Raw genomic sequence first — 27000 nt, 5'->3', positions numbered from 1 at the left:
AGACCTCCTTGACATGTTCCTGTCCATAAGAACACATACACACATGCATGCACCAGCAGGAAGCAGAATGCTAACCGAAGATAATTAACCCCCAAATCTGTGTTAGGGATCGAGAAATAGAACAGGAGCCCTGCCCCCTCCTCTCTCACTTCCTGACCTTCCACAATGAGAAGACCTGGCTAGGCAGCCTTGTTTTCTTTTCCTGTTTAGCGGAGGAGTGAGGATTTCAGCCGGAAGGTCTTTCTGATGGCAGATGTGTAAGTGCCAGACATTGTGCTGGGTGCCTTCTGTGTCCTATCTCATTTATTATTGTTCCTGCTCTGAGGACTTGCCTCAAGGTCACATGATTTGTAAGTGGCAGAGTCCCGGTGTCAGTGACAGGTCTGTTTGGTGTCTCTCTCTCTCTCTCTCTCTCTCTATATATATATATATATGTTTTTTTTTTTTTTTTTTTTTTTTTTGAGATGGAGTCTCGCTCTGTCATCCAGGCTGGAGCACAGTGGCGCTATCTCAGCTCACTGCAACTTCCGCCTCCGAGGTCCAAGCGATTCTCCTGCCTCAACCTCTCGAGTAGCTGGGACTATAGGCGCCTGCCACCATGCCCAGCTAATTTTTGTATTTTTAATAGAGATGGGGTCTCACCATCTTGGCCAGGCTGGTCTCGAACTCCTGACCTCAAATGATCCACCTGCCTCAGCTTCCCAAAGTTCTGGGATTACAGGCATGAGCCACCATGCCCGGCCTTGGTCTGTACCTTTAACACCCCCAGCCTTTTCTGAAGAGTCACCAGAGAAGGGACAAAAATGAGGCCATAGCCTTACTGCTAAGGGACCATGAGAGGCTTGGGGTATAACTGTCTGTTGAGACAGGTGCTTTACTACTTTGTAAGATGAAGAGAGCTGCCTCTGGCCGAGCATTGTCATTAGGACTCAGGGGATGGAAGCATTTTGAGACCAGAGGGTTCAGTTTCAGGACTGGAGATCACAATGCACTCATTTTACAGAGTGACAACTCTGTAGGGGGTCATTAAAGGCCAGGCACATCCTATTCACTCCTTCACCTCCTTGTGAGCCCCCCACATGCCTTTTGATGAAAGGGTTTTCCCTAGAACAGTGTGTCCCAAGAAGCCCTGAAGGGCTGAAGATGTACCAACTTTCTCTGCTATGTCCAGCAAGTGTATTTTCAGAAGGTAGGAGGCTCGGGCTGGGCTGGCCAGGCAGCCAGGCACACAGACTCCTCGTTGTACATCCCAGCCGGGGCGTGCAGGACTTCAACGTAACTTGTAGCGCAAGTATCTATTTCCTGGGCGCTATATGATCTAATGGACTGTCGCTTTGGGAAATGCTTTCTGAACAAAAGACTCAATTTATTTATTTATTTATTTTTTGAGATGGAGTTTCGCTCTTGTTGCCGAGGCTGGAGGGCAATGGCGTGATCTCGGCTCACCGCAACCTCCGCCTCCCAGGTTGAAGCGATTCTCTTGCCTCACCCTCCCTAGTAGCTGGGATTACAGGCATGTGCCACCACGCCCGGCTAATTTTGAATTTTTGGTAGAGACGGGGTTTCTCCATGTTGGCCAGGCTGGTCTCAAACTCCTGACCTCAGGTGATCCGCCCTCCTTGGCCTCCCAAAGTGCTGGGATTACAGGTGTGAGCCACCATGCCCGGCCTTTTATGTTTTTAAATTATTATTTTTTTATTATTATTATTTTTTTGAGACTAAGTCTCGCTCTGTCACCCAGGCTGGAGTGCAGTGGCACGATCTCGGCTCACTGCAACCTCCGCCTCCCAGGTTTAAGTGATTCTCCTGCCTCAGCCTCCCGAGTAGCTGGGATTACAGGCGTGTGCCACCACACCTGGCTAATTTTTGTATTTTTAGTAGAGATGGGGTTTCACCATGTTGGCCAGGCTGGTCTTGATCTCCTGACCTCAGGTGATCCACACGCCTCAGCCTGCCAAAGTGCTGGAATTACAGGCGTGAATCACCGCACTCGGCCAGGACTCAATTTTGAAGTTCCTGTGCAAGCAAAGCTGCCCATATCTAGGAGCTTATGCACACAGTGCTGATTCAATACCTGCGTCTTAGTGGTCCATCGGGAATTTTTCACTCATGAAATATGAGTTTAATACACGTGTTGGGACCAGGGAGAAAACCTTCCCTCTGTGCATCTTTTTTTGGAGAACGCTGTCATGAACAGCCGAAAACATCAGATCAAAAGCGAGAGGGATACTGACAAAACAGGGAGTGCGGATTTCCACTTTGGGTGGGGACATTGGGAGACACGGTGACTCACTCTTCAGTAAGTGCATTCTTAGGCTCTTTACTCTGTGTGCATTTTTATTTTCTCATGGGCAACAATATAATTTCTCTCAAACGTGAAGAGCCATCCAGCATGTTTCTCAAAGGCAGACTTAAATGATATGAGGGGTGTGCCTAAATATATAATTTTTAATGGTTACCATATTGGAAACATTAGCCGTGATCCCATCTGATCACTAGGAACATGAGCCAGTCTGGAGTTTCTGGAGAAATCCAGCTACCGCTGCAGAGGCGGCTGTTAGCTGCTGTTACTGGCATCCTTGTTAGCAACCAGGGAGGTTTCAGTCCCCACTCGTGTCTACCAGACACCCTGACAACTGGTTAGAAAGAGAGGACTGCACCCTTTCAGCCTGCGTACTTAGCTGTTGTTTGTTGCTTTGACTTCTTTTTGTTCTCCGTTTTTATGTTGGCAGTATTTCTTGAGGTAGAGAACTTTCACCTTTATATTGTGCAGGGTATTTGTTCCTTCCTCGCCCCCTTAAAGAACACGTAGTACCTATGCCTTATAAGGTCTCTGTTTGATGTGAGGAATTTGGTCTTCTTGCAAGTCGGTTCTTGCAGAGGGGAGGCTTTGAGGATGTCTGGGCTGCAGCAGGCTGTCTTCGTTGCTGTGTGCACAGCCCTTATGGCAGGGCATGCAAAGGTGGTTGGTTCTGACTTCAATGGCGGGACTCCATTGCCTTTATTTTTTAATTTAATTATTATTATTATTATTATTTTTTGAGATGGTGTTTAGTTCTGTCACCCAGGCTGGAGTGCAGTGGCGCGATCTGGGCTCACTGCAACCCCCGCCTCCCGGGCTCAAGCGATTCTCCTACCTCAGCTTCCCTTGTAGCTGGGACTACAGGCACACACCACCATGCCTGGCTAATTTTGGTGTTTTTAGTAGAGACGGGGTTTCGTCTTGTTGGCCAGGCCGGTCTCGAACTCCTGACCTCAAGTGATCTACCTGCCTGGGCCTCCCAAAGTGCTGGTATTGCAGACATGAGCCACTGCACCTGGCCTCCATTGCCTTTATTTCTTTCTGCTGATAAGTTCTGATGCCAGTGATACCCAGATTGTGCCATAGGAAAGAGGGGGCTGGGCTCTTCCAGAAACCCTATCTTGCAGAAATCTCTCTTCTGTTCCTATGGAGAGAGAATTGGGTATTGACCGTGAAGACTTCTTACTGGGACTGGGCGTGGCCACTACAGGACATCTTCCAGACTAAGAGGGCCAGTTGGGGGCTACCGGACCAGGGAGGACAGTGGCGGCCACTTACCGCACTTGTGTGCGGTGACTATGTAGCGACATTTGCAGCCGGATTCTGTTTCTTCCGTAGAGACACTGGCAGCCCTACAGCCATGACATTTACTCTGTACAAGGTGGCAGGAGGTGTGGGAGGGCACCGGGAACCAAAGGCCATTTTACTACCCTTCCCGCAGCGCTCCTGTTGCAATGCTTGTGGGAGTCCCAGCTGTGCCTCCAGGTACAAACGGGTGTCTTCCTGCAGCCCACAACCCCGACAGGACATGCCTCCCGGGTGTGCTCCTAACCTGCCTCTTCTCTCTGCCCCCTCCCTCTTTCTCCTCTCCCCTTCCCCTCTCTTTCTTTCCTTTCCCTTCCTCTTCTTTCCTCTCCCTTCCTCTGTTTCTCTCCCTTCCTTTTCCTCTCTCCATCTCTCCTCTTCTTTTCCCCCCTCTCCCTCTCTTTCTTCCTTCTCTCCCTTCCAGAGGAGTCTGTTCAGGGATTTCTTTCTCTCTTCCTTCTTCTTCCTGGAGGAATGTGTTTAGGGATTGGACACCTCTGACTTTGGAGGAGGGAGAAACTTCAGTGGGATGTGTTCCAGGGCGACCCCACCGCATCCTTGGAACTAGGATGATCTAGACGTTGGAAAAGACACCATCCCTGGGAAACCCCAGAAAAGGCTTAATTTGTGAAAAGTAATGGAGTGAGCTGTGCCGTTGGTAGAAACTGCTTTTTTCTTCCTTAACAGTTTAAATCTGTCGTCCGTTCTCCATGAAGTGATTGGACGGGGCAAGACTCAGGTTTCCCATCTGTTCTCTGTTTGCATTTGGGCGCCATTTCAAAAACCACACGGGAAAAGTTTATAGGCAAACATTATAAAAAGTGACAGTCTGAAGTGCTGTTATCGCTGGTTTGGCAACGTAAAGTGTTACCTGAAATAGCTTACCGTTTCCAAACCCTTTTGCTGTTTCAACTGTCTCGAGACAACCCTCCCGCTGAGATGGGTGAGAAGTCCAGCTGGATGTGTGCAGTGAAGTCACATAAGTCACAGCCTTTTTTGACTTTTACAAGATTTCACCCTCCTGGGGCTATCTTCACATACAGCGAGGATTTTTTCTCTCTGTTTACTTATAGAGAGGTAAATTCATGCAGCTTGTGGCTAGTGGCAATCCGTGTGATGTCAAATGGTCTGCTGAGGGCCTCGGAGAGTCAGGCAGCCCCTGCCTCAGTTTCTTTCTCTCCCCAGTCAGAGGTCCTATGAGCTCCCAAGGAATAACAGGATGGTTTTCTTAGGGAAGGATGGAGGCCAGGTCAAGGCAGGAATTACTCACAGCCGATGTGCAGATGCCTGTTGTTATTCATACTATTTATTTATTTGTTTGTTTTTTTGTTTGAGACAGAGTTTCACTCATGTCACCCAGGCTGGAGTGCAATGGCATGGTCTCGGCTCACTGCAACCTCCACCTCCCGGGTTAAGCGATTCTCCTGCCTCAGCCTCCCAAATAGCTGGGATTACAGGCACGTGCCACCACGCCCAGCTAATTTTTTATATTTAATAGAGATGGGTTTCACCATGTTGGTGAGGCTGGTCTCGAACTTCTGACCTCAGGTGATCCACTCGCTTTGGCCTCCCAAAGTGCTGAAATTACAGGCATGAGCCACCGTGCCTGGCCTACTTATTTATTTTTGGAGACAGGTTCTCGTCTTGCTGCGTCACCCAGGCAGGAATGCAGTGGTGCGATCATAGCTCAGTGCAGCCTCTGGGGCTCAAACGATCTTCCTACCTCAGCCCCCTGAGTAGCTGGGACTACAGGTGTTTATCATCATTCCCGGTTATTTGTTTTTTTTTCTTCATGTTTTGCAGAGAGAGGATCTTACTGTGTTCCCTAGGCTGGTCTTGAACTTCTGACCTCAAGTGACTCTCCCACCTCGACCTCCCAAAGTGCTGGGATTGTAGGCATGACCTGCTGTGCCTGGCCCATTTATTTTTTGATTAGCTGTACAAGTACCTGTCTCTCTCATTTTTAAAGTATCAAAACAGTCAAATTTTTTTTTTTTTTTTTTGAGATGGAGTTTTGCTCTTGTTGCCCAAGCTGGAGTGCAATGGCGTGAGCTCAGCTCACCGCAACCTCCGGCTCCTGAGTTCAAGCGATTCTCCTGCCTCAGCCTCCCGAGTAGCTGGGACTATAGGCATGCGCCACCATGCCCAGCTAATTTTGCATTCTCAGTAGAGATGGGGTTTCTCCATGTTGGCCAGGCTGGTCTCGAACTCCCGACCTCAGGTGATCCGCCTGCTTCGGCCTCCCAAAGTGCTGGGATTACAAGCACGAGCCACCGTGCCCCGCCAGTCGTTTTTTTTTTTTGTTTTTTTGTTTTTTTTTAAAGAAGCTGCTTGTGGCCAGGTGCGGTGGCTACCACCTGTAATCCTAGCACTTTGGGAGGCCGAGGCGGGTGGATTGCCTGAGCTGAGGAGTTTGAGACCGGGCTGGGCAACATGGTAAAACCTTGTCTCTACTAAAATACAAAAAAAAAAAAAAAAAAAAAAAATTCCCAGGCGTGGTGGCATGCCCCTGTAATCCCACTACTCTAGAGGCTGAGGCAGGAGAATCGCTTGAACCCAGGAGGTGGAGCTTGCAGTGAGCCGAGATCGCGCCACTGCATTCCAGCCTGGGCGAGAGCGAGACTTTGTCTCAAAAAAAAAAAAAAAAAAAAAAAGGCCAGGCACAGTGGCTCACGCCTGTAATCCCAGCACTTTGGGAGGCTGAGGTGGGCGGATCACGAGGTCAGGAGATCAAGACCATCCTGGCCAACATGGTGAAACCCCGTCTCTACTAAAAAAAAATACGAAAAATTAGCCGGGCGTGGTGGCAGGCCCCTGTAGTCCCAGCTACTCAGGAGGCTGAGGCAGGTGAATAGCGTGAACCCGGGAGGCAGAGCTTGCAGTGAGCCGAGATCGCGCCACTGCACTCCAGCCTGGGCGACAAAGTGAGACTCCGTCTCAAAAAAAAAGACAAAAAAAAGCTGCTTGCTAACATGCTGCTGGTACTTCCCAAGTATTTGAAACTTCTGGGAGAAAATTCACGTGGATGCAACTGAGCTTTATGGAACAGGGCTGCAGTAGTGTGGCCACGGCAGTAGAAACGAGTGTTGAGCTGTGTCCCAGGAAGGAGACTTGGTGCCTTCTTTGTTTACCAATTTTAGGAAACAGTGACAAAGATTGGCCAATACTACTGTGAAGCTTGCTTGCTTCTTTTCGAATTTTAATTCCTATTGTGAAAAATACATGGAAACATATTTTCTGTCTGTGGAAGCCTCTGAAAGAGCATTTGTGCATAGCAAAGCGGCTTCTGGAACCTTCTCCCCATTGCGTTTTGGCAGGAGATGAGGGAGATGTTGGGCTGTGCACCCCTGGTGGATTCGCACAGGAAAGGTGAAAAGTATGCCACAGCAATGGGAAAAAGTAAATCCAGGAAGTGTTCACATGACTATAAAAGGAGTTATGTACATTTCCTGGGGAATTCTTTGCTCTTTCACAGAGCAGGCTGTGCAGCCTGGTGGAGTCAGGGAGAGGTGGTCCATCCATGGTGGGTGACCAGAGTTAGGGAGGCCCCTTTGCACATGCAGGCACAGAGGGCATTCGCTGATTGTCCTGGCTCCGCGCAGCCTGGGGCCAGGTCAGTACAACTGTGGGGATGGACGTGGAGGGCTCAGGGAGTGCATGTTTGCCAGGGAGTGGGCAGCGGGTCAGGTCATGGGCAGCGGGTCAGGTCATCTGCAGCATTCAAACCCAGAAGAGAAGCCAAGCCCTGTGGACGGCAAATGGACCCAAGAACACGGGCAGGGACAGAGCTGCTTCCACTGAGCCAGCTGTTAGGGGCTTGTGTTCTTGGCCCCCTTGCCGGGGTTGTCTTTGATATGTGTCGTGTGTGCTGGGCCCTGCAGGCTGGGCTTGGGTGGCCACTGGGTGGCCTGGGAGGCTACCGGTGTGGCATTTGGCCCCTCCCCAGCATATGGCCCCACCCCATTCCTGCCTCTCTTCTTACTTACATCCTCCTCTTTTTATTCTCCCCAACCTCTTTCTCTCTTTCTTGTGTGTTTATTCATGCATTCTCCCTAACATGTGCTTGCAGAGTCTTCTGGGATACCCAGGGGTATCACTGGTGTGTTTACTAAAGGCACCGCTGATCCCCAAGATGGGCCCTTTGTGAAATGACCACTGAAGGGGTGGAGGGAGGAGTCCTTGCTTTCTCAGTTTACCAAGACAGCAGTTACTGGTTTGAGACTTTGAAGACAGGATGGCTTGATTTTTAATGGATAAAACATCATTATCTCATTGGTGTATTTTAGGGGGTGATATTTTACTATCCTTGAAGCTTGGATATCTAGATGACAGTTTTGATCTGGTTTTACTGGGATCAAAAGCAGTTTTAGTACATCAAGTCATCTTAACTGTCCATTGAGATGGGACTCCTGTAAAATCACTTTGTATCTGGAGATAGCAATCCAAGTGTTCCGGCTGGGCGCAGTGGGTCACGCCTGTAATCCCAGCACTTTGGGAGGCCAAGGTGGGCAGATCATGAGGTCAGGAGTTCAAGACCAGCATGGCCAATATGGTAAACGCTGTCTCTCATAAAAATACAAAAAAGTTAGCCGGGTGTGGTGGTGCTCGCCTGTAGTCCCAGCTACTCAGGAGGCTGAGGCAGGAGAATCGCTTGAACCTGGGAGGCAGAGGTTGCGGTGAGTCGAGATCGTGCCACTGGATTCCAGCCTGGGCGGCAGAGCAAGACTCCGTCTCAAAAGAAAAGAAAAAGAAACCCAAATGTTCTGTGATTATCCTCTGAAAATCGTGGTGCTTAAAAAATCATGGCAAGCATCTTCCACCTTGAAGAATAACAGTGATAGTGACAGTCATTAGCCCAACACGTTGTAGTTGATGATCAGGTTCGTCTTCGTTGGCTCATTGGAATCTTACCAATAATAAACCAGTATTTGGGTACTCTTACCCTGCAACAGATGGGGAACGCCAGGCCAAGAGGTTAAGCAGGAACGGAGAGGCATGGCAACTCAGGACTTCATCCTCTTCTCGTCCAGGGCAGCACCCTTCACCAGGCATCTTCCATGTCCAGCTCCGAATAAGACAAAGGTCCTCGCTGTCCCCTGTTCTTCCTTCTAGAACAGCAGGTGGTAGTCCAGCAGCTCAGCTACCCCCAGTTTCAGCAAGATTTTGGGGTTTACTGATTTTAGGTGAAGGAAAGGATTCTCAGTGAAAACACTTTCCTTTAAAAACAGGAAATCATACATCATAACTCCTCCTTTGCCGGGAGAGATTTTTTTCTGCATCACAATTGCAAATGCCTTGCTTATCTTTTTTTTTAATTTTTTTCCCTCTAATGCAGTCTTAGAGCATTCCACTGCATGACATAGGGACATGGTTGCACCTTATCTGAGGGTCAGGATGGAGCAGATTGGTGTGTGGGTCCCAGGTGCCTCCCCTGTAAGGGAGGGAAGCTTTGCTGCTTCTGCTTAGTGGCTGCCCTGGTGACCAATTCTGGCTAAGAGGAAAGTACATTCCATAACATTCCTGGTGACTTGCTGATCATGTGATGTTGTCATAATAGACATTGATCATTTTATGACCCAGACTAATCCAATGTAAATTCATTCTAACATGGTGGGTGCTGTTTCAGCAATGAGTTGTTGGAGACCTGGGACTCAAAGGACATCTGGTCCTTGCCTTAGCCAGCTGTCAAAGGGGTTGGACCAATAGCGTTTGGGGCCCCTTAAGCTCTCACGTTGAATGAATCTGTGACTCTAGGATGTTGGGAGTGGGAGATGGGCCGAGATTTGGGGCCAAACTGAATCCCTGCCCTCTCCTCCTTCTCATATTTCTCTTCTTTTTTCGTTTGGTCTCCATAGTTTAAAGTATTTCTATTAGTCACTCAATTCAGCTGCATTTTGACTTAACCAGCCTTGAGAGACCTGCTCTAAGAGCCTTCAAACTAAGTTCCCAACATCTTTTAAACTTTGCTTTGTCCTTCACTTCTCAGCTCAAATGCCTGTTCTTTGGAGAAGTCTCTCTGATTGTCTTATACAACAGGGATTGAAACACTTTTTGTAAAGGCAAGACTGCAAATATTGTAGTGCTTGCAGGCCACAGGGTCTCTGTTGCAACGACTGAACTCTGCCCTTGTAACACACAAAAGCAGCGCCAGACAATAAGGAATGGGCATGGCCGTGTTCCAATAAAACTTTGTTTACAAAAACAAGCTGCGGCTGGCTTGGCCCTCAGGCCATCATCTGCCACCTCCTGCCAAGGGACCAGCCCTCCCCTGCCACTGCTGTGTGTGCCTGTAGCTTGCCATGTCCTTCTTCCTAACGTTTAAGCAAGAACACTGTATTTTTTGTAGATTTTGTATTTATTGTCTGTCACCCCCACCATAATGGACGCTCCACAAGTGCAGGGTCTTTGTCTTGTATCCTCGTGCTGTGGAGCTTCCAGAATAGGCTTGTTGTATAGTAGGCGTGCAGTAAATAATTGTTGAGTGAGAAAACAAACGTTAGAAACATAACCTGCCCGTCAGCTGGGCTTTCCTTGCTTTGGGATGCGTTTGTCTATGTTACATTTAGCTTCTATTTTCCTCCTTTTGTTGTGATTCCCTCTTTGTGTTCACGTGCTAGTTGGCATCTGGGGCTTGGCGTGCATGTCTTTGGTGATGCCCCTTTGGGAAGCCCCGGGCCTCCTGTGTGGCTGTTGATGGTAGTGGTGAGGGGGATTTCTTGTCCCCAATGCATGTGGCCCTTGCTCCTTTCACAGTGGGACTGAAACACAGATTGACTTGATTATAATCTCCTGTGGGAGATTTGTCCTTCTGAGGGGTGTCTAGGCAAAACAGTTGCCTTTGATCCTGCCCTGATTTGGTGCCGTCTCAGTGCTGGGAAGCTTTGCATTTTCCAGGCCTGGAACTCTGGCTCCCGTTCACACTTCTCACTGGAGGGATGAAAGCCTGCTTCTTGGGCCCTCATGGCTACCCCAGCCGGCCGCTCCAGCCGTTGTTATTAATAAATGCCAATGGTTTCCTCTCAACTCCAGTGGAGAGGTTGTGTGGGTTGGATCCTTGTGGATCCAATCCTGTGCTGCATGTCTGGGGACTGTGACCTTGTTTGACATGGCCATGTGTATGCCAAGCAGGATGGGGTCGGTGGTGGGAAGCACAGAGAACTATGAGACCCATGCCTTTTCTCTAGGGTCTTGGTGTCTCCTTGGGGAGATGGGATGCGTTCATGAGAATATGGCGCACCCCGTGAGCTGGCAAAGTGGGCAGGTGTATGGTGGAGGGGGAGGGAGCCAGTGCATTCCGCCCAGAGAGACTGACGCAAGGTGACCCCCATCACGGAGGACCCTGCTTGATTTGGGCCTTAGAGGGTGGATGACAGGGAGGAGAGGGAGGAAGGACTGTCCCTACAGAAGAAGTCTGGGACATGTGTGGCGGGTGTTGGTGAGCAGGGTGGGACTCAGCTTTGCCGTGTGGAGTTGGGGGCACACAGCACCCAGTGGCTTCATTTCAGGACCCCTGTAAGTGCAATGGAGACCGCTTTGCAGCTGTCTGGGCATTTTGCTCTTTGTGTTTTTGGTGTTAAGGCCTCCAGGCTTTTATCATTTTGAGGAAAACAGCAGGTCTCAGCTCACCCAGCACAGAATTAGGTCTCTAAACCGGCAAAGTACTGATCTGAACCTGAGAGCTCATGAAAACTCTGGGTGGCAAAAAATCTTGTAGAGGGATCCCTTAGTTTTCCTTGAGTTTGAGACATTTCATTTTTAAGAAGCTTGGCCTTGGGGCAACAGACCAAGTCTAGCACAAATAATAAAGAGTGTATGTGTGTGTGACCCACAGTCACGTTTCATGTACAAATGTGTAAAACTCGGCATTGTTACAAGTAAAACATACCACAATAACAGATTTTTGCAGGTATTACGGTGCAAGCACGCTTTGGCAATCAATGTAAACATTTTCTTGTGGAATATCCTTCCATGCTATGGTTTGGTTTGTTTCTAAAGCCCCATAGGATGTGGAAACTAAGTCAGGACAGATTTGCTGGGGGTATCCTCTGGTTGCTCTTCCAGATACTTCCTGACTTCCTGGGGCTCGGGGAGAGGTGGATGCCTGCTGGGGCCATTTGCAAAGCAAGAACAGCTTCTGCTAGGAATAAGCAGGCCTCCACTGACCTTTGTTGGACGTTCTCTCCTCTCCCTCCTTCCCATCTGTCTCCATCTTCTCTCTCCCACCTTTCTGCAGAGCCACCAACCAAATACCAAATCTCTCAACCAGAAGTGTACGTGGCTGCGCCAGGGGAGTCGCTAGAGGTGCGCTGCCTGTTGAAAGATGCCACCGTGATCAGTTGGACTAAGGATGGGGTGCACTTGGGGCCCAACAATAGGACAGTGCTTATTGGGGAGTACTTGCAGATAAAGGGCGCCACGCCTAGAGACTCCGGCCTCTATGCTTGTACTGCCACTAGGACTGTAGACAGTGAAACTTGGTACTTCATGGTGAATGTCACAGGTGAGTTGGCCCACCAGCACTACGCTCTCTCTTCTCTGTAGCCATGATCTGATTTACATTTTTTTGGCCAAGTGAAAAGGTAGTGAGATCTCTAATTGTAATTGGATGCCAGGTGTACAGCTTCATAGTTTTTGAAATTCTTCTTTGGGACCTGGTGCACCAGAAAGGCCAATCATTAAGAATGATAGAATTCTTGTGCACAAAGTAACATTTTTCTTAAGATAGTACGCTTTTATTTAAGTAAATACATGCTTTTTTTTTTTTTTTTGTACCACTGACATCTTTGGCATTTAGAATATAGGACTGAAATTTGGATACTCAAGATTTCTGATTCGTTTATTAGAGTTTGAGTTTCTCTCCTTGATTTCCTTCTATGCAGTGAGCGGGACAGAACAGGCCCCCCTTTGTGGCCGAGTTTAAAGTTCTGCTTTCAGAATGTTAGTTGACGATGAGAAGGACCACACAGGGACTAAGTTTTGTTAGGGATCAATTTTTTTCTTCAAGGGGACCCCGCATACTGAAAGGTTAATGTTGGAAAAAGAGGCTTTGGGTGCTACACAATTGGTAAATTTGTCAGGGGCTTGAATACTGTTTGAAGCTTGAAATCCAGTTCTCCTATATCCAATTTTATAGCCTGTTTAAATAGCGTGAAAGCAGAAAACATTGAGAATCATAACATAGACCAACTGTCATCATGGAGGGAAAATTTAAGCCATTAAAACTATCTTAACTGAAAACAATCCCAGGCTCTTTGCGAGGGTTCCTGGGTTGTTGACTTTGCTATGGAGAAGGTCTCAGTTGTAGATAATTGGAACCTTTTTGCTTTGCAAAAAACACATCCATGGAATATGTTCTTTTGCATACAGATGCCATCTCATCTGGAGATGATGAGGATGACACCGATGGTGCGGAAGATTTTGTCAGTGAGAACAGTAACAACAAGAGTAAGTAACTGCCCGGCTCCGATGGTCCCCGAGAGAGGAGCATGGAGGGAAGTCCTGCCTGTCACCTGTCTTCTTGTCGACTCTTCTGCGCCATGCTGTGTCCTGCGGCCCTTGCCTTTCCCCGCTGTGTCTACTTTCCTGACTTTCAAACCTGAGAATAAACCAGTGTTGCTGCATAGCCTTCTCTATCGTTTGTCCTTTCTTCTCGTGTCACTGGTCGTTCGTTTTTCAAAGCAGTTACTACTTTTCTTTCCTTGATTTTCCCTTTTCTCTTTGGCTTCTCCCTATTCAGAGACATAAAAATAGTAGAACCATGTAACATCTTGGTTTTCCTTGTAATCATTGATCGTGCTTGGTTTAATCCAGTGGTGCGTGACTGGGGCGATTGCCTATTCTTGCTCTCCTGGCACATTGGGCAATATTTGGTTGTCGCAACAGAGGGAGGGGTTGCTGGTGGCCTTTAGTTGGGGAGGGGCCAGAGATGAAGAGCACAGCCCTATAACTAAGAATTATCTGGTCCAAGATGTCAGTCATCCCTAGGGTGAGAAACCCGGTCTCCTACAACGCACACCTCATGCTGACTGGAAATGAAGGATGTGTGCCTTACTTTGTAGACCACGATTGAAAAGGGAGCCAAGGGTGGCTTGCTTAATGAGGGCCACGAACACTGAGCGCTAACATGGGAGAGGCCATTTACTTGCGAGGAAGAACATGGCGTAGCCTCTTGGAGCTGGGCAACCTGTGTTTGAATCTTGCTCCACAACTTCTGAGTTGCTCATTTCACTTCTGTGCCTTAGTTTCTTTATAAAATGGGAGTAATAATAATAATACTATCCTCTGGGGTTGTTATGAGGATTACATGAGTTCCTCGTTGGATAGTGCTCAGAAGAGTGAGTGCTTGCAAGTGTTTATTCGATACACAATATACAATATAGCATTACTTGCATTTTTCAATGACGTGGCTGGAATGTTCCTAAAGTGTTTGTACATAGGGTATTGGGGTTCTCTGCTTACATGGTATATTCTACATTTCTTTTAAAAGGATTTTAGGCAATTTAGTACATTTAAACAAGGCCTAAGTAATATACTACACCCAGCTAATTTATGTATATATATATTTTTTTTCCCGAGATGCAGTCTTGCTCTGTCACCCAGGCTGGAGTGCAGTGGTGTGATCTTGGCTCACTGCAACCTGCACCTCCCAGGTTCAAGCAATTCTCCTGCCTCAGCGTCCCGAGTAACTAGGACTACAGGGGCCTGCCACTACACCTGGCTAATTTTTGTAATTTTAGTAGAGATGGGGTTTCACCATGTTGGCCAGGCTGGTCTCGAACTCTTGACCTCGTGATTCACCCGCCTTGGCCTCCCAAAGTGCTGGGATTACAGGGGTGAGCCACCATGCCTGGCCTAATTTATGTATTTTTAGTAGAGACAGGGTTTTACCATGTTGGCCAGGCTGGTCTTGAACTCCTGACCTCGAGTGATCCACCCGCCTCGGCCTCCTGAAGTGCTGGGATTACAGGTGTGAGCCACTGTGCCTGGCAATACTTTATTTTTTCGAGCAGTTTTAGGTTCACAGCAAAATAAAGAGGAAGGAACAAAGATTTCCCATATAATCTTCCCCAACACAGCATCGCCTGTCCTGTTATCAACATCTCCACCAGAATGGTACATCTGTTCTGGTTGATGAACCTGCACTGCCATCATCATCACCCAAAGTCTGTGGTTGACTTTAGGGTGTGTAATCATACAGTCTGTAGCCTTTACAGATTGGCTTCTTTGACTTAGTAAGATGCATGTAAGTTTCCCGCATGTCTTTTCATGGCTTGATGGGTCATGTGTTTGTAGCACTGAGTATTCCATTGTTTGTATGTATCAAAGTTTATTTACCTGTTTACCTACTAAAAGATATCTCGGCTGGGCACCGTTGCTCACACCTGTTATCCCAGCACTTTGTGAGGCCGAGGCAGGTGGATCACTTGAGAACAAAAGTTCGAGACCAGCCTGGCCAACATGGCGAAATCCCTGTCTCTGCTAAAAATACATAACTTAGCCAGGTGTAGTGGTGCATGCCTGTAATCCCAACTACTCGGGAGGCTGAGGCATGAGGATCACTTGAACCCAGGATGCGGAGGTTGCAGTGAGTCGAGATCACACCACTGCACTCCCGCCTGGGTGACAGAGTGAGACTCCATCTCAAAAAACAAAAACAAACAAAAAAAAACTCTGTTGCTTCCAAGTTTTGACAGTTGCAAATAAAGCTGCTACAGACATCTTTGTGCAGGTTTTTGTGGGGACATAGTTTTCAATTACTTTGGGTAAATGTTAAGAAGTGTGATTGCTGGATTACGTGAGAAGAGTATGTTTAGATTTGTAGGAAACCACCAAGCTGCCTTGCAAAGTGGCTGCACCGTTTTGCATTCCCACCAGCAATGAATGAGAGTTCCTGTTGCTCCACATCATTCGATGTGCTCAGTGTTCTGGATTTTGGCCATTCTGATAGGTGTGTAATGGTATTTTGTTGCTTTAATTTAAATTTCTCTGATGTCTGATGACAGATGATGTGAAGCATCTTTTCATATGATTAATTGCCATCCATGTATCTTCTTTGGTGAGATGTCTGTTAAGGCCATTGGCCCATTTTTTAATTAGGTTGTTTGTTTTCTTACTGTCGAGTTATAAGAGTTCTTTGTATATTTTGGATAACAGTCCTTTATTACATCTCTTTTGCAAATAGTTTCTCCCCCCACCTGTGGCTTGCCTTTTCATTCTCTTGACAGTGTCTCTTGCAGAGCAGAAATTTTTAAGTTTCATGTAGTCCGGTTTTTTCTTTTATGGATGGTGCCTTTGGTGTTATATCTAAAATGTCATCATCCAACCCAAGGTCATCTAGATTTTCTCCTATGTTACCTCCTAGGAGTATTATTGTTTTGTATTTTGTATTTATGTGTGTAATCTATTTTAAGTTAATTTTTGTGAAGGATGTAAGGTGTGTGTGTGGATTCACTTTTTAGCCTGTGGATGTCCAGTGGTTCTGGCACTATTTGTTGAAAAGACTGTCTTTTAGTTTTTTTTTTTTTGAGATGGGAGTTTTGCTCTTGTTGCCCAGGCTGTGATTGCAGCTCACCGCAACCCCCGCCTCCCGGATTCAAGCAATTCTCCTGCCTCAGCCTCCCGAGTAGCTGGGATTACAGGTACATGCTACCACACCCTGCTAATTTTGTATTTTTAGTAGAGACGGGGTTTCTCCATGTTGATCAGGCTGATCTGGAACTCCCGACCTCAGGTGATCTGCCCGCCTCGGCCTCCCAAAGTGCTGGGATTACAGGTGTGAGCCACTGCACCTGGCCTGTCTTTTAGCTTTTTAAAGGAAAAAGATAAAATAGATACTGGTAGGTACCTCGGATAAATGAGTTACTTAAGTGAAGATTTAGATTTGTCCCTGAGTCTCCTAGCAGCTGGGGCAAAAGAGAAATATTTTGGTTGATGCAGTTTTTACTTTTTGTCAAGAGGAAGCTTAGAGCAGTGGTTCTCAAAGTAAAGTTCCTGGACCAGGAGCATCAGCATCACCTGAGAACTCCCTCGAAATGCAGATTCTCAGGTTCCTCCTCAGACCCACTGCCTTAGAAACTCTGGGGGTGATTCTGATTCATACTGAAATGCAAGAACCACTGGCTTAGAATTTGCACGTGGAGGTCTGCCCTGAATGGGAGCTTACCATTAGCGGTCTTGTTCGTAAAACAGTGGATAATAAGGTGAGTGGAAGTATCTTCAGTGATTTGTACCAGCCTTCTAAAGAGGTTATCATTATTGTTATTTAACAAAAAGTACTGATACAGTGGAGCATGTCACTCGCTTCTTTTTTTTGAGACAGAGTCTTGCTCTGTTGCCCAGGCTGGAGTGCAGTGGCGCGATCTCGGCTCGCTGCAAGCTCCGCCTCCTGGGTTCACGCCGATCTGCTGCCTCAGCCTCCCGAGTAGCTGGGACTACAGGTGCCCGCCACTGCGCCCGGCTAATTTTTTGTATTTTTTAGTAGAGATGGGGTTCCACCGTGTTAGCCAGGATGGTCTCGATCTCCTGACCTCATGATCCGCTTGCCTCGGCCTCCCAAAGTGCTGGGATTACAGGCGTGAGCCACGGTGCCCGGCCCACTCGCTTCTTTTGGCCAGTGGCTCTGGCATGAAGCTGGAGGCAAAGATGCCGAGGGCCTGCGCTAGACAGGCTGTGTGCTGGCTCCTGGTTCCGTCCATGCCACCAATAACCTGATCAGGTGGAGAGAGTATTTATTCTTGCTTTATTGATTGGAAAATTGTGGCTCAGCAAGCAGAAGAAGGGCTGTGTTTCAGCCGTAGGCCTGTTGCCTGAGAGCATCCTACGGTCACGATGGGGGTGGAGTGAGAATGCTTGTACAGGTGTTTACAGCTCTCAAGTTTTACTGTATGTGGGTGCCCTCGCTGTGGATTGAGACATCAGATTCTGTCAGCTTGGTTTTTGGATGCCTGGGGAACTGTGTTGTCCTGGTTGTCGGCTACCTGCCTAATAGCAGGTTACCGTGAAACCATGTGAAGCAATAGAATGCAACAGCAAAGTATGGATTACATGACAGGCAGGCTGAGTGGTTCTGAAGGATTATGTGCTGCGGACCTTATGCTTTGCATTGTGAACAGTGTTCCTAACTGCCCAGCGCCCATGCAGAAGGGCCGGGGGTAGAGTGCCCATGTGATGAATGCCAGCCAACAGTGTACTTGCCATGCCTTCACCTTGCAAGCAGGGTTCTTTTGTAATTAGCTCTCGAATGACAGCAACTCTGCCCCTGAAATGGGTGCTCTGCAGTGATTAAGGGCTAGTGTTAGCTGTACCAGGGAGATACTGCTGTGAGGAGGTGCCTCTGTTTGGTGTCTGTGAAACATTAGATGCTATTTAAAGTGATAGCGGTTCTTAGCTGGCTACTTGGCCTCTGCCATCTGTTAGTGTGATTAGGCTGGTCTGATTCACAGGTGCAGCCTGCGGCGGCTGAGATTAAGCAGCTGTGGCCTGTGTGGACAGAGGAATGCCACGGCTGGGGTAATTGGCAAGGCAGGAAAGGGGACGTTGCCATTAAAACAATTTTTTGCCACCTCAAGTGTCAAATGCCTGACCCGATTAATAGGGAAAATTGCAGAAGCACCAAATTCTTTGCATTTTCAGCCACCTGGAAAACACTCATGTGTCGAGATTGATTTCTTTGGTGCCTTCTGATTGTCTGGAAATGCCACTGGGGTGTGTTTGAATGTTCTTCTTCAGGAACTTTGACAAATGATGCTCCAGTGACCCTGTGTTGATGGTGACATTTTTGGGCTTTTTTGAGTTTTTTTTTTTTTTTCTCCTGTTGGATTGAGACATTGAAAATTTAGTTCTGTATCTTCCAGTTGGAAAAATATATTGCAGGTTATTCCCTCTGCTGATTTGCTAGATTATTGATCTAATTTTGGTGGTTAACATAAGAAGGCAAGCTCAGCTGCCTGCTAGAGTATTTTTTAGATTCTGTACAGAGTACGAAAAGCTTGGGTGCCAAATACAATGGCAAAAATAACAATCAAGCATTAAAGATAGGGCGCGATGGCTCATGGATGTAATCCCAGTACTTTGGGAGGCCGAGGCAGGCGGATCACAAGGTCAGGAGTTTGAGACCAGCCTGGCCAATATGGTGAAACCCCATCTCTACTAAAATATAAAAATTAGCCGGGCTTGGTGGTGGGCGCCTGTAGTCCCAGCTACTTGGGAGGCTGAGGCAGGAGAATCGCTTGAACCCAGGAAGCGGAGGTTTCAGTGAGCCGAAATCGTGCCACTGCACCCCAGCCTGGGCGACAGAGCAAGACTCCGTCTCAAAAAAAAAAAAAAATCTATATCTATTAACATCATGTTGTATATGCATTGAAAAACCCAGCCATGGGCTGATTTGATTGATCTTTTTAAGTTGGTTTCTTCATCACAGATGTGCAGGGCATTCTCTGGTCATATTTTAGCAGCTGACTAGCTGATGACCTCACATGGTACCAGCACTAGATGTTTCCAAGTGGAACAGTCCTGTGATGTCATTACAAGCCTGGCTGCCAGGAAATAATGCTGTTACATATGCCCCTCGGTGCAACACATTTTCTCCAGAAAGAAAGTTGCAATTTCAAATGCTAATTTTTGAAATGCATCCAGGTTGAGGGTTTTGAAGGGTTGAGAATTTATCCTTTTGCGTAGAAAAGTATAAGTTAACTAATTCTTGCCTTCCCTAGGTACTAGGTATGTTAACGGGTTATCTGGCAGGAACTAGGTAGATACATATACCCATTTGTTCGAGGGATTTTTATTGTCTCTAGTTTGTGTTTCAGTGATTAATGTTTCTGAAGAGCTTGAGACTTAGTTTTTGAGAAGATCACGATTGACGAAAAGTTCAGGTCCATTGCTTAACTCGAGGGAAGTGATGGACAGACAGTTGTATCAAGACTCTTGCTGCTAAAGTGGTTCTTTCTCTCGAGTGATGAGAGACAAAGTAATTTTCTATTTTGGTTTCATTCCTGTTGAGACCTGCAGATGCCCACACTCCATGTCAGGGAGAAAGGCTATTTTTTTTTGGAAGTATTTAGGGAAAATGAAGGTAGTTAGCCTGAGATTCCAAACTCATTTCATTGATTAACCTGCCGATAACAGTTCAAAGTCACCTTTGTTCTAATTGGGATTTTTACTTGGTAGAGATCCTAAGTTGGTAACAGCAGGCTTCTTAGTTGTGTTGAAGTTTCTAGGAATTGAAAAGAACAATATCAATAACAAAAACAACAAAAAACCCACACAGGCTTCGCAAATTTTTGGAAATTCCCTTTGTAATGAAAACATCATCAATAAGTTGGTTTGGGCCAGCACAGCAGCTCGCACCTGTAATCCCAGCTAGTTGGGAGGCCGAAGCAGGAGGATCGTGTATACCCAGGAGTTTGAGACTAGCCTCGGCAACATAGCAAGACCCCATCTCTACAAAAAATAAAAAAATAGCCAGATGTGGTAGCTCATGCCTGTAGTCCCAGTTACTTGGGAGGCTGAGGTGGGAGGATCACCTGAGCCCAGGAGGTCAAGGCTGCAGTGAGCTGTGGTTGTACCACTGCAGTGCAGCCTGGGCAACAGAGCAAGACCCTGTCTCTTAAAAAAAAGAAAAAGCTGGTTTTGGTATTTTATCACAAAGACTGGTGATGGTGTTCCATCCAGTGGTTGGACTGAATATCTTTCTCCGTCTCCTCCTTGGTCAAACAGCATAGCCAATGATTGGAGAAGTTTCCTTTGAAGGCAGATCTTGGGAATTCCCATGGGCTAACTGGTCCGCTAGTGGGCTCAGTTCTTTCACTTGTGGTTAACTTGCTTGGTTTTTAAAACATATATTTCTGATTGAATGCCTGGCTGGTTAGCAAGTTTTTAATGAGATTTCTCAAAGCCACAGATATACCCCTCAGAATCATATTCTCACTCACATCTCCATATTTTGTTAGATTTGTTTTCTCTTAGTTTGTACCAAACCGAAAACAGAACTGCAGGATGGGGGGGAGCTCTGAGACATTTTTCCCCTGTCAGGAGTCAAAGCATTCAAATGTCCTGATTAGTGATATTTTTAAAAGCCCTAATTATAGACTCGAGACAGAGGCTTTAGTGGGGCTTTAGAGAGTTTGTGAGACTTAATCTAGGAGCTGAAACAGGCTGTGTTTTTAAAATTTTTTGCATCCATAAAAATACAGTTGGCAGTCATCGGTGGCCGCTGCTCACATAAATCTTGAACTTTTGACTTAATTACCATGGGAGAGTTCAAAGGGCAGGCTGGAGTGGTTGAAGGAACACTGCTCAGGGAGCTGGAGATGGGCCTGGCCTCAGCCCGTCCTCTGGCTGTGTGACCTTGATCAAATCACTTAACCTTTCTGGATGACATTCATCACATCAGTCATTGGGCCAGATGGTCACCAAGGTCTCTTTTGGTACAGCCTGGTAATATGATTCCATGTTTCTCCTTTAAATCGTTGGGCCGTGTTCTCTCTTTTTTGGTTCCAGAGAGAGAGAGAGAGGAGAGAGTAGATTATAAACCTTAGATATCAGCATTGGGATGTGCAAGGGTTTTGGTGGGGGCAGGCCCAGCAGCCTATGGTTTCTCACTAAGTTTAAATTGCAGGGTCAAAAGAAATCATATAATCCTACCATGTGTTGACGAATCAATACCTGCCTAGCACATAGATACCTGGAAACTGTGTTCGAACTGGCAGGGATCTTAATCAGTGCAACTACTTCATTTTATAGCTAAAGCTTTTAATAGTCATCCATCCATCCATCCATCCATCCATCCATCCATCCATCCATCCATCCAATAAACGCTTGAGTGCCTACCCCATAGGCTAAAGACAACTCCAGCTGTACCCTCCAGGTGCCCTATTCTTGTTGGTCAGCATCAGAAGGGGTATTTTTCAGTACAGAGACACTGATGTTGGAAGCACACATCTATCATAAAGATGGGGACCTGAGAAAGAATAACTTGGCTCTGGGGTGGGAATAATAAAGGCTGTGTTGGAGTCCTTTGAAGGAAGTTTCTGTGGGTTTATAAATCTCTCTTTAACTCATTGCATCTTAAAAGACTTCTGTTGTCTTAAAGTAAAATTCTACTTAATATTATTACTAATATGCAATAACTGTTACAGTGTAGAAAATGATAATGGGTAGGTATGCTATACGCTGGTGATGGGATTTGATTGATGGGATGGGATTGATTGATTGTGGCTAGGTCTGACTGTTCTTTAATCAGCTCATTCTTAGTATTTAATGATTAGGAGAACATCATTCTCGTGGTACCTATTACATCAGAAGCTCTAAGAATGTCAGAGCCAAAGGAACCATACCTCTCATCGAGGTTAATTTGTTTCCTTTACAGGTGGATTAGTGTCATTCATTTTGAATGCCATTGGAAGTTTATACCACACGTCTCTATTAGTTGACTTTAAGCCCACTCTTCATACACCTGTAAGGTATATAAGGTTCAGGGAAAATCATGTGTCCTTGGCTTGCAGATTCATTTGATTGATTGATTGATTGAGACAGAGTTTTGCTCTTGTCGCCCAGGCTGGAGTGCAGTGGCATGATCTCGGCTCACTGCAACCTCTGCCTCCTGGGTTCAAGCAATTCTCCTGCCTCACCCTCCCTAGTAGCTGGGACTACAGCCAGGCATTACCATGTCCAGCTAATTTTTGTATTTTTAGTAGAGACAGGGTTTCACCATGTTGGTCAGGCTGGTCTCGAACTCCTGATCTCAGGTGATCCGCCCGCCTCAGCCTCCTAAAGTGCTGGGATTACAGGCGTGAGCCACCGTGCCTGGCCTGCAGGTTCATTTTAGATAAGATTGTTGAGTAAACATCCCTGTTGAGCATCTACTATGGTCAAGGCTGATCTCTGCTTCGGTAGCTATTTAATTTGGTACATGAGTTCCTTCTCCAAATAAGAGTTGTTAAAGCTGTTCATGAGCCTTGATATAAAAGGGGCTTCCTTAGGTAGAGGAACCTGTTCTAAGTGCCTGGATGGTGTTTGTCTCCAGCTTCTTTGCAGTTCTTGGGAGGCCCTGGCGTTTCCATGTGTGGCCTTTCCAACTGTAAAAACATACAGAGAACAGAAGGCTGCTGATGAAGGAAACACAGTAGGGCTATCTTATAGTATTATTATTTTTCTAGATCTTACAGATTCTTCAAGGTTCACATAAAGCTAGTGTATTTTAGGAAGAGCTATTGTAAAATTATAAAAGAGTTCCGGCCGGGCGCGGTAGCTCACGTCTGTAATCCCAGCACTTTGGAGGCTGAGGCGGGTGGATCATGAGGTCAAGAGATCAAGACCATCCTGGCTAACATGGTGAAACCCTGTCTCTACTAAAAATACAAAAAAAAAAAAAAAAAAAAAAAAAAAAATTAGCTGGGCATGGTGGCGGGCGCCTGTAGTCCCAGCTACTCGGGAGGCTGAGGCAGGAGAATGGCGTGAACCCGGGAGGCGGAGCTTGCAGTGAGCCAAGATCTCGCCACTGCACTCCAGCCTGGGCAACGGAGCGAGATGCTGTCTCAAAAAAAGGAAAAAAAAAAAGTTCCTCCCCTCCCGTATCGAGTTCATTAAACATATTTGTGAGCTTGACATTTAAAGAGAGGCTGTGTGCTGGTGTGATGTTAGCAGTCACCGGGGTGGGGCTGGTCACACATGGGAGCCTGGGTGGAGGGTTGTGCCTGGATTTTTTATGATGGCCCTCAACCTTGGATCTCTGAGACCTGGGTGAGCAGCACTGTGCCCGTACCCTGCTGTATGGCTGTGTCTCTGTTTTGCAGAAGCAGATTTTATAGGTGTAGCTTTGATGATTGAAATATCACCCCAGGGAAGTGGCTACCTGCCAGGAATTCCAGCAAAATTATTTCACCTTAGTCCTTAAATCACTCCTGAGGCACCAAGACAAAGGTGCGGATTGCCCATGGGCTGTTGCCGCAGGTCAGGCCTGCATAGGTGCGCGTGGTCTGGGCCGGTCCCTGTGCTGTTACAGTCACCCGTGGCTTGGCCTAGTGAGGGCAGAAAAGAACAACATTCCTGGTTCCTTCAGCTAAATCCCACTTTTTTTTAGGGAACATAAAAATCATGCCTAATGGTATGTAAGCACATATCTGTTGATTTCTTTTATGTAGAAAAGAAAAGACATTCCACAGGATCAGCTCAGCAGTTATTGATGTTATCTGAAAGAGTTACTGCATTAATATTTAGCTAATTCATATGAATAGGCTATTGTGTTTACTTAAACAAATGACATGAGTGCAGACACCTGACAGCATGAGGTATGCTTTTCATTTAGGTCAGATTTGTAAACGTCTTTGTGTAGTGACAAAGCTCATTATTTGTTTTGTGCTCTCAATGGTTTCTTTTTAGTGGCTGTGGCTGTGGATGGATTTCTCTAAGTAGAAGCTTTTAAAATGAAAGATTATTGAAATTGTTTCAGTATATGCCAGGCCCTGAGAGTCTTGTGATGAATAGGAATCAGGTACTCCCTGGTGAACCTGCAAAAGAATAGGTGCGTTTATGGGCATTCAACACCCAAAGCCAAATGTCTACCCAGGTTGCAAACGCAACTGGATTCAAAGGAAAGAATTCAGCCCCTGTTCCTTCTTTGTCCTCCTTCCTCTTCTTTCCTCCTGGCTTCTATAGTTTTGCCCCTCTTCCCACTGTTTCAGCATCATGTGGATGCACCTAAATCCCATCACTTTGACACCAAGATAAGCACAAGGATAAAGATACAGCACGCCCTTGTAAAGAAATCTCAGCCCTGCCTTTGACAACAGGTTTCAAGAGCAAGCGTGAAGGCTAATTGGGGTAGGTGTTTGGATGCAGTGATTTCAATTCCTAATTGTACCCTGAGAGTCTGGCTGCTAAGTGAAGGGGATCCTTATCCCCCAGGGACGTGCTCTGCACCCGTAGAATAGAGGAGACTTCTAAATATGCATCAGAGACAAAGCCCCTGCCTAGGGCCATTTTGCCTTGGGTTTGTGAACTGTGTGTGCTGTTGTTCAGTCTAGCCTTCATCAGAAATAAGCACAGTTACGAATTAGCCTTCTAATTCAAGTCCCTGTTGGTGGCTGTTTCAGAGGAATACAGGGATTTTGGTTACCAGTTTGCTAAGACAGAAACATATATGTGAAAAGTTAAATTGCTGTACAGTAGAGGTTCTGGACAGGAAAAAAGGAGGACGTGTGCTTTGACCCAGGCTGGCTTTCCCGGACTTCAGCCTTAAACATCAGATTGGTGGAAGGTACAGATTCCAACCTCATGGAGAAGCTGCATCTTCCTAGCAGTGGAGAGTAGGGTTGAAGATAGTGGGCTCTGGCATCAGACTGATGTGGTTCAAATCCTGGCTGCACCTCTTCCAAGCTTCGTGGCTTTTGGCAGGTTACTTAACTGTTCTGTGCCTCAGTTTCCCCACTTGGAAGCCAAGATTATGATAGTGCCTTTCTTCTTGAATTGTTGTGAAGATTAATGTGTTGACATGTAAAAACTCTTTGAGCAGTGCTTGGCAAAGTAGAAACTTTCAGTCGGTAGTAGTCATTAGCCATTAGTAGCAGACATGAAGAATTTACAGTAGTATTCTGGCTTGATGTTGTGGCTTTTATTTAGAAAAAATATACTTTACTTTGTGATTTAAAACTTTTTTCTTTAAAAAATCACTTGTATTTATGACTTTCGGGGACATTTGGAAGGCATAACTTTAACATATCATTTAATTGGTAGCCTCCTCTTAAGTTATCATTAGGTGGGGTGGTAGGGTTATGGCATTCATAACCACCATTGGAAAGAAATTTTTTTTTAATTAAAAAAGTTAGTATGTATTTAGTGATACAGTTTTTTTTGTTGTTTGTGTATAAATTCTGAGAAATGTACGAATGCCTGTCTGGGTTATTTTATTATATTAGAGTGATAATTTATACTATTGATTGCCTTTAAAGTAAGGCTCCAGTGGATAAGTTGATAAGGCTTTTGAGAACAACTTGTTTTTACTAGTGTGTATATGCGATCATTTAATAGGTGTGGCAATCCAAAAGGATATATTTTTGGAGGACTGAGCTGTTGCGGTTGTATATGTTGTTCATATGTATATAAAATAGCATTTTAAAACATGTTTTGGCATGAAATTATTTTCTGGCATCAAGAACAAGAGAGAGAAGGGGCCTCAAACACTTTTTTTTTTTTTTTTTTTTCCTGTTAGTAGACATGAACCGTCCCTCTCTGGGACCTTCTGCTCAGCCAGCTGGATTAGACTTCTGAAAATATTTTCCAAATGTAAATATTACCCAAAGATTTAAAAAATAGCCTATCATTTACATGTAAAGCAAAATGATCTTACCTGTTTGGAGTTTACTCACGGAGGGGAAGGTGGCCATCGGTATACATTCTAATATTGTTTTCCAAAACAGGAGCACCATACTGGACCAACACAGAAAAGATGGAAAAGCGGCTCCATGCTGTGCCTGCAGCCAACACTGTCAAGTTTCGCTGCCCAGCCGGGGGGAACCCAACACCGACCATGCGGTGGCTGAAAAACGGGAAGGAGTTTAAGCAGGAGCATCGCATTGGAGGCTACAAGGTAGAATTAAGCTTTCAGAACATCACATTTCTTACATTTTTTTTGAGATGGAGTCTCACTGTGTCGCCCAGGCTGGAGTGCAGTGGTGCGATCTCGGTTCACTGCAACCTCCGCCTCCCAGGTTCAAGCGATTCTCCCGCCTCAGCCTCCCGAGTAGCTGGGACTACAGGCGTGTGTCACCATGCCTCGCTAATTTTTTGTATCTTTAGCAGAGACGGGGTTTCACCATGTTATCCAGGATGGTCTTGATCTCCTGACCTCGTGAGCCACCTGCCTCGGCCTCCCAAAGTGCTGGGATTACAGGCGTGAGCCACCATGCCCAGCCCTACATTTTTGTTTATTTTTTAAAGTGCTCAAAAGTTAGCAGGAATTAGAAGGAATACTTTAACAAGAATCAATAATTGTCACAATTGCCCATGTCAGGGTTTGATATTAAAAAAAAATATTATCCCGGACTTGCATGTAATTTTAAAGTACAATTCCCGTTTGTGTTGTTCTTCATATGAGGAGAGTTTAATAACAGAAGGGTCGAAAGTTGAGAGTCTGTTTTCTATATGCTTTATAGTGTATAAAACTAAAACGGGTGTGGAATTTGAGAAGCGTCAGTATGGTTTCCCTGTCAGAGCAGGATTGCATGAATAGTGAGGGGACTTGGATTAGAGACTGGAGTATGAAATATGATGCATTAAGGGAGAGTGCGTAGAGATGACAGTGGCAATCTGCTGTCCTCCTTGAAGGATGCTGGAGAGCACGTCACACAGTGCCATGGAATTTAGTCTCATCACTCCCTAGGGAGTTTGAAATTGGC

The 27000-nt window shown here is 46.1% G+C and overlaps 1 protein-coding gene across 16 annotated transcripts in view; it reads left to right on the top strand.

The window, feature by feature from the left end:
- Positions 1 to 27000, top strand: part of FGFR2 (fibroblast growth factor receptor 2) — a 118627-nt gene that overhangs the window by 20643 nt on the left and 70984 nt on the right. For 7 of the 16 annotated variants that reach the window (XM_054435954.2, XM_063670332.1, XM_063670335.1 and 4 more), the window contains exons 3-5: positions 11841 to 12107; positions 12974 to 13051; positions 26023 to 26192. In XM_054435954.2, the coding sequence (XP_054291929.1) occupies positions 11841 to 12107; positions 12974 to 13051; positions 26023 to 26192 (515 nt within the window). The remainder of the gene's footprint in view (positions 1 to 11840; positions 12108 to 12973; positions 13052 to 26022; positions 26193 to 27000) is intronic. The other 9 variants (XM_054435958.2, XM_063670338.1, XM_063670341.1 and 6 more) reach the window with 2 other exon arrangements.

This window comes from Pongo pygmaeus, chromosome 8 (genome assembly GCF_028885625.2).
Source record: "Pongo pygmaeus isolate AG05252 chromosome 8, NHGRI_mPonPyg2-v2.0_pri, whole genome shotgun sequence".
In the NCBI taxonomy this organism is placed as follows: domain Eukaryota; kingdom Metazoa; phylum Chordata; class Mammalia; order Primates; family Hominidae; genus Pongo; species Pongo pygmaeus.
The sequence above is the reverse complement of the archived record's forward strand: the minus strand, read 5'-3'. Positions and strand labels throughout refer to the sequence as shown.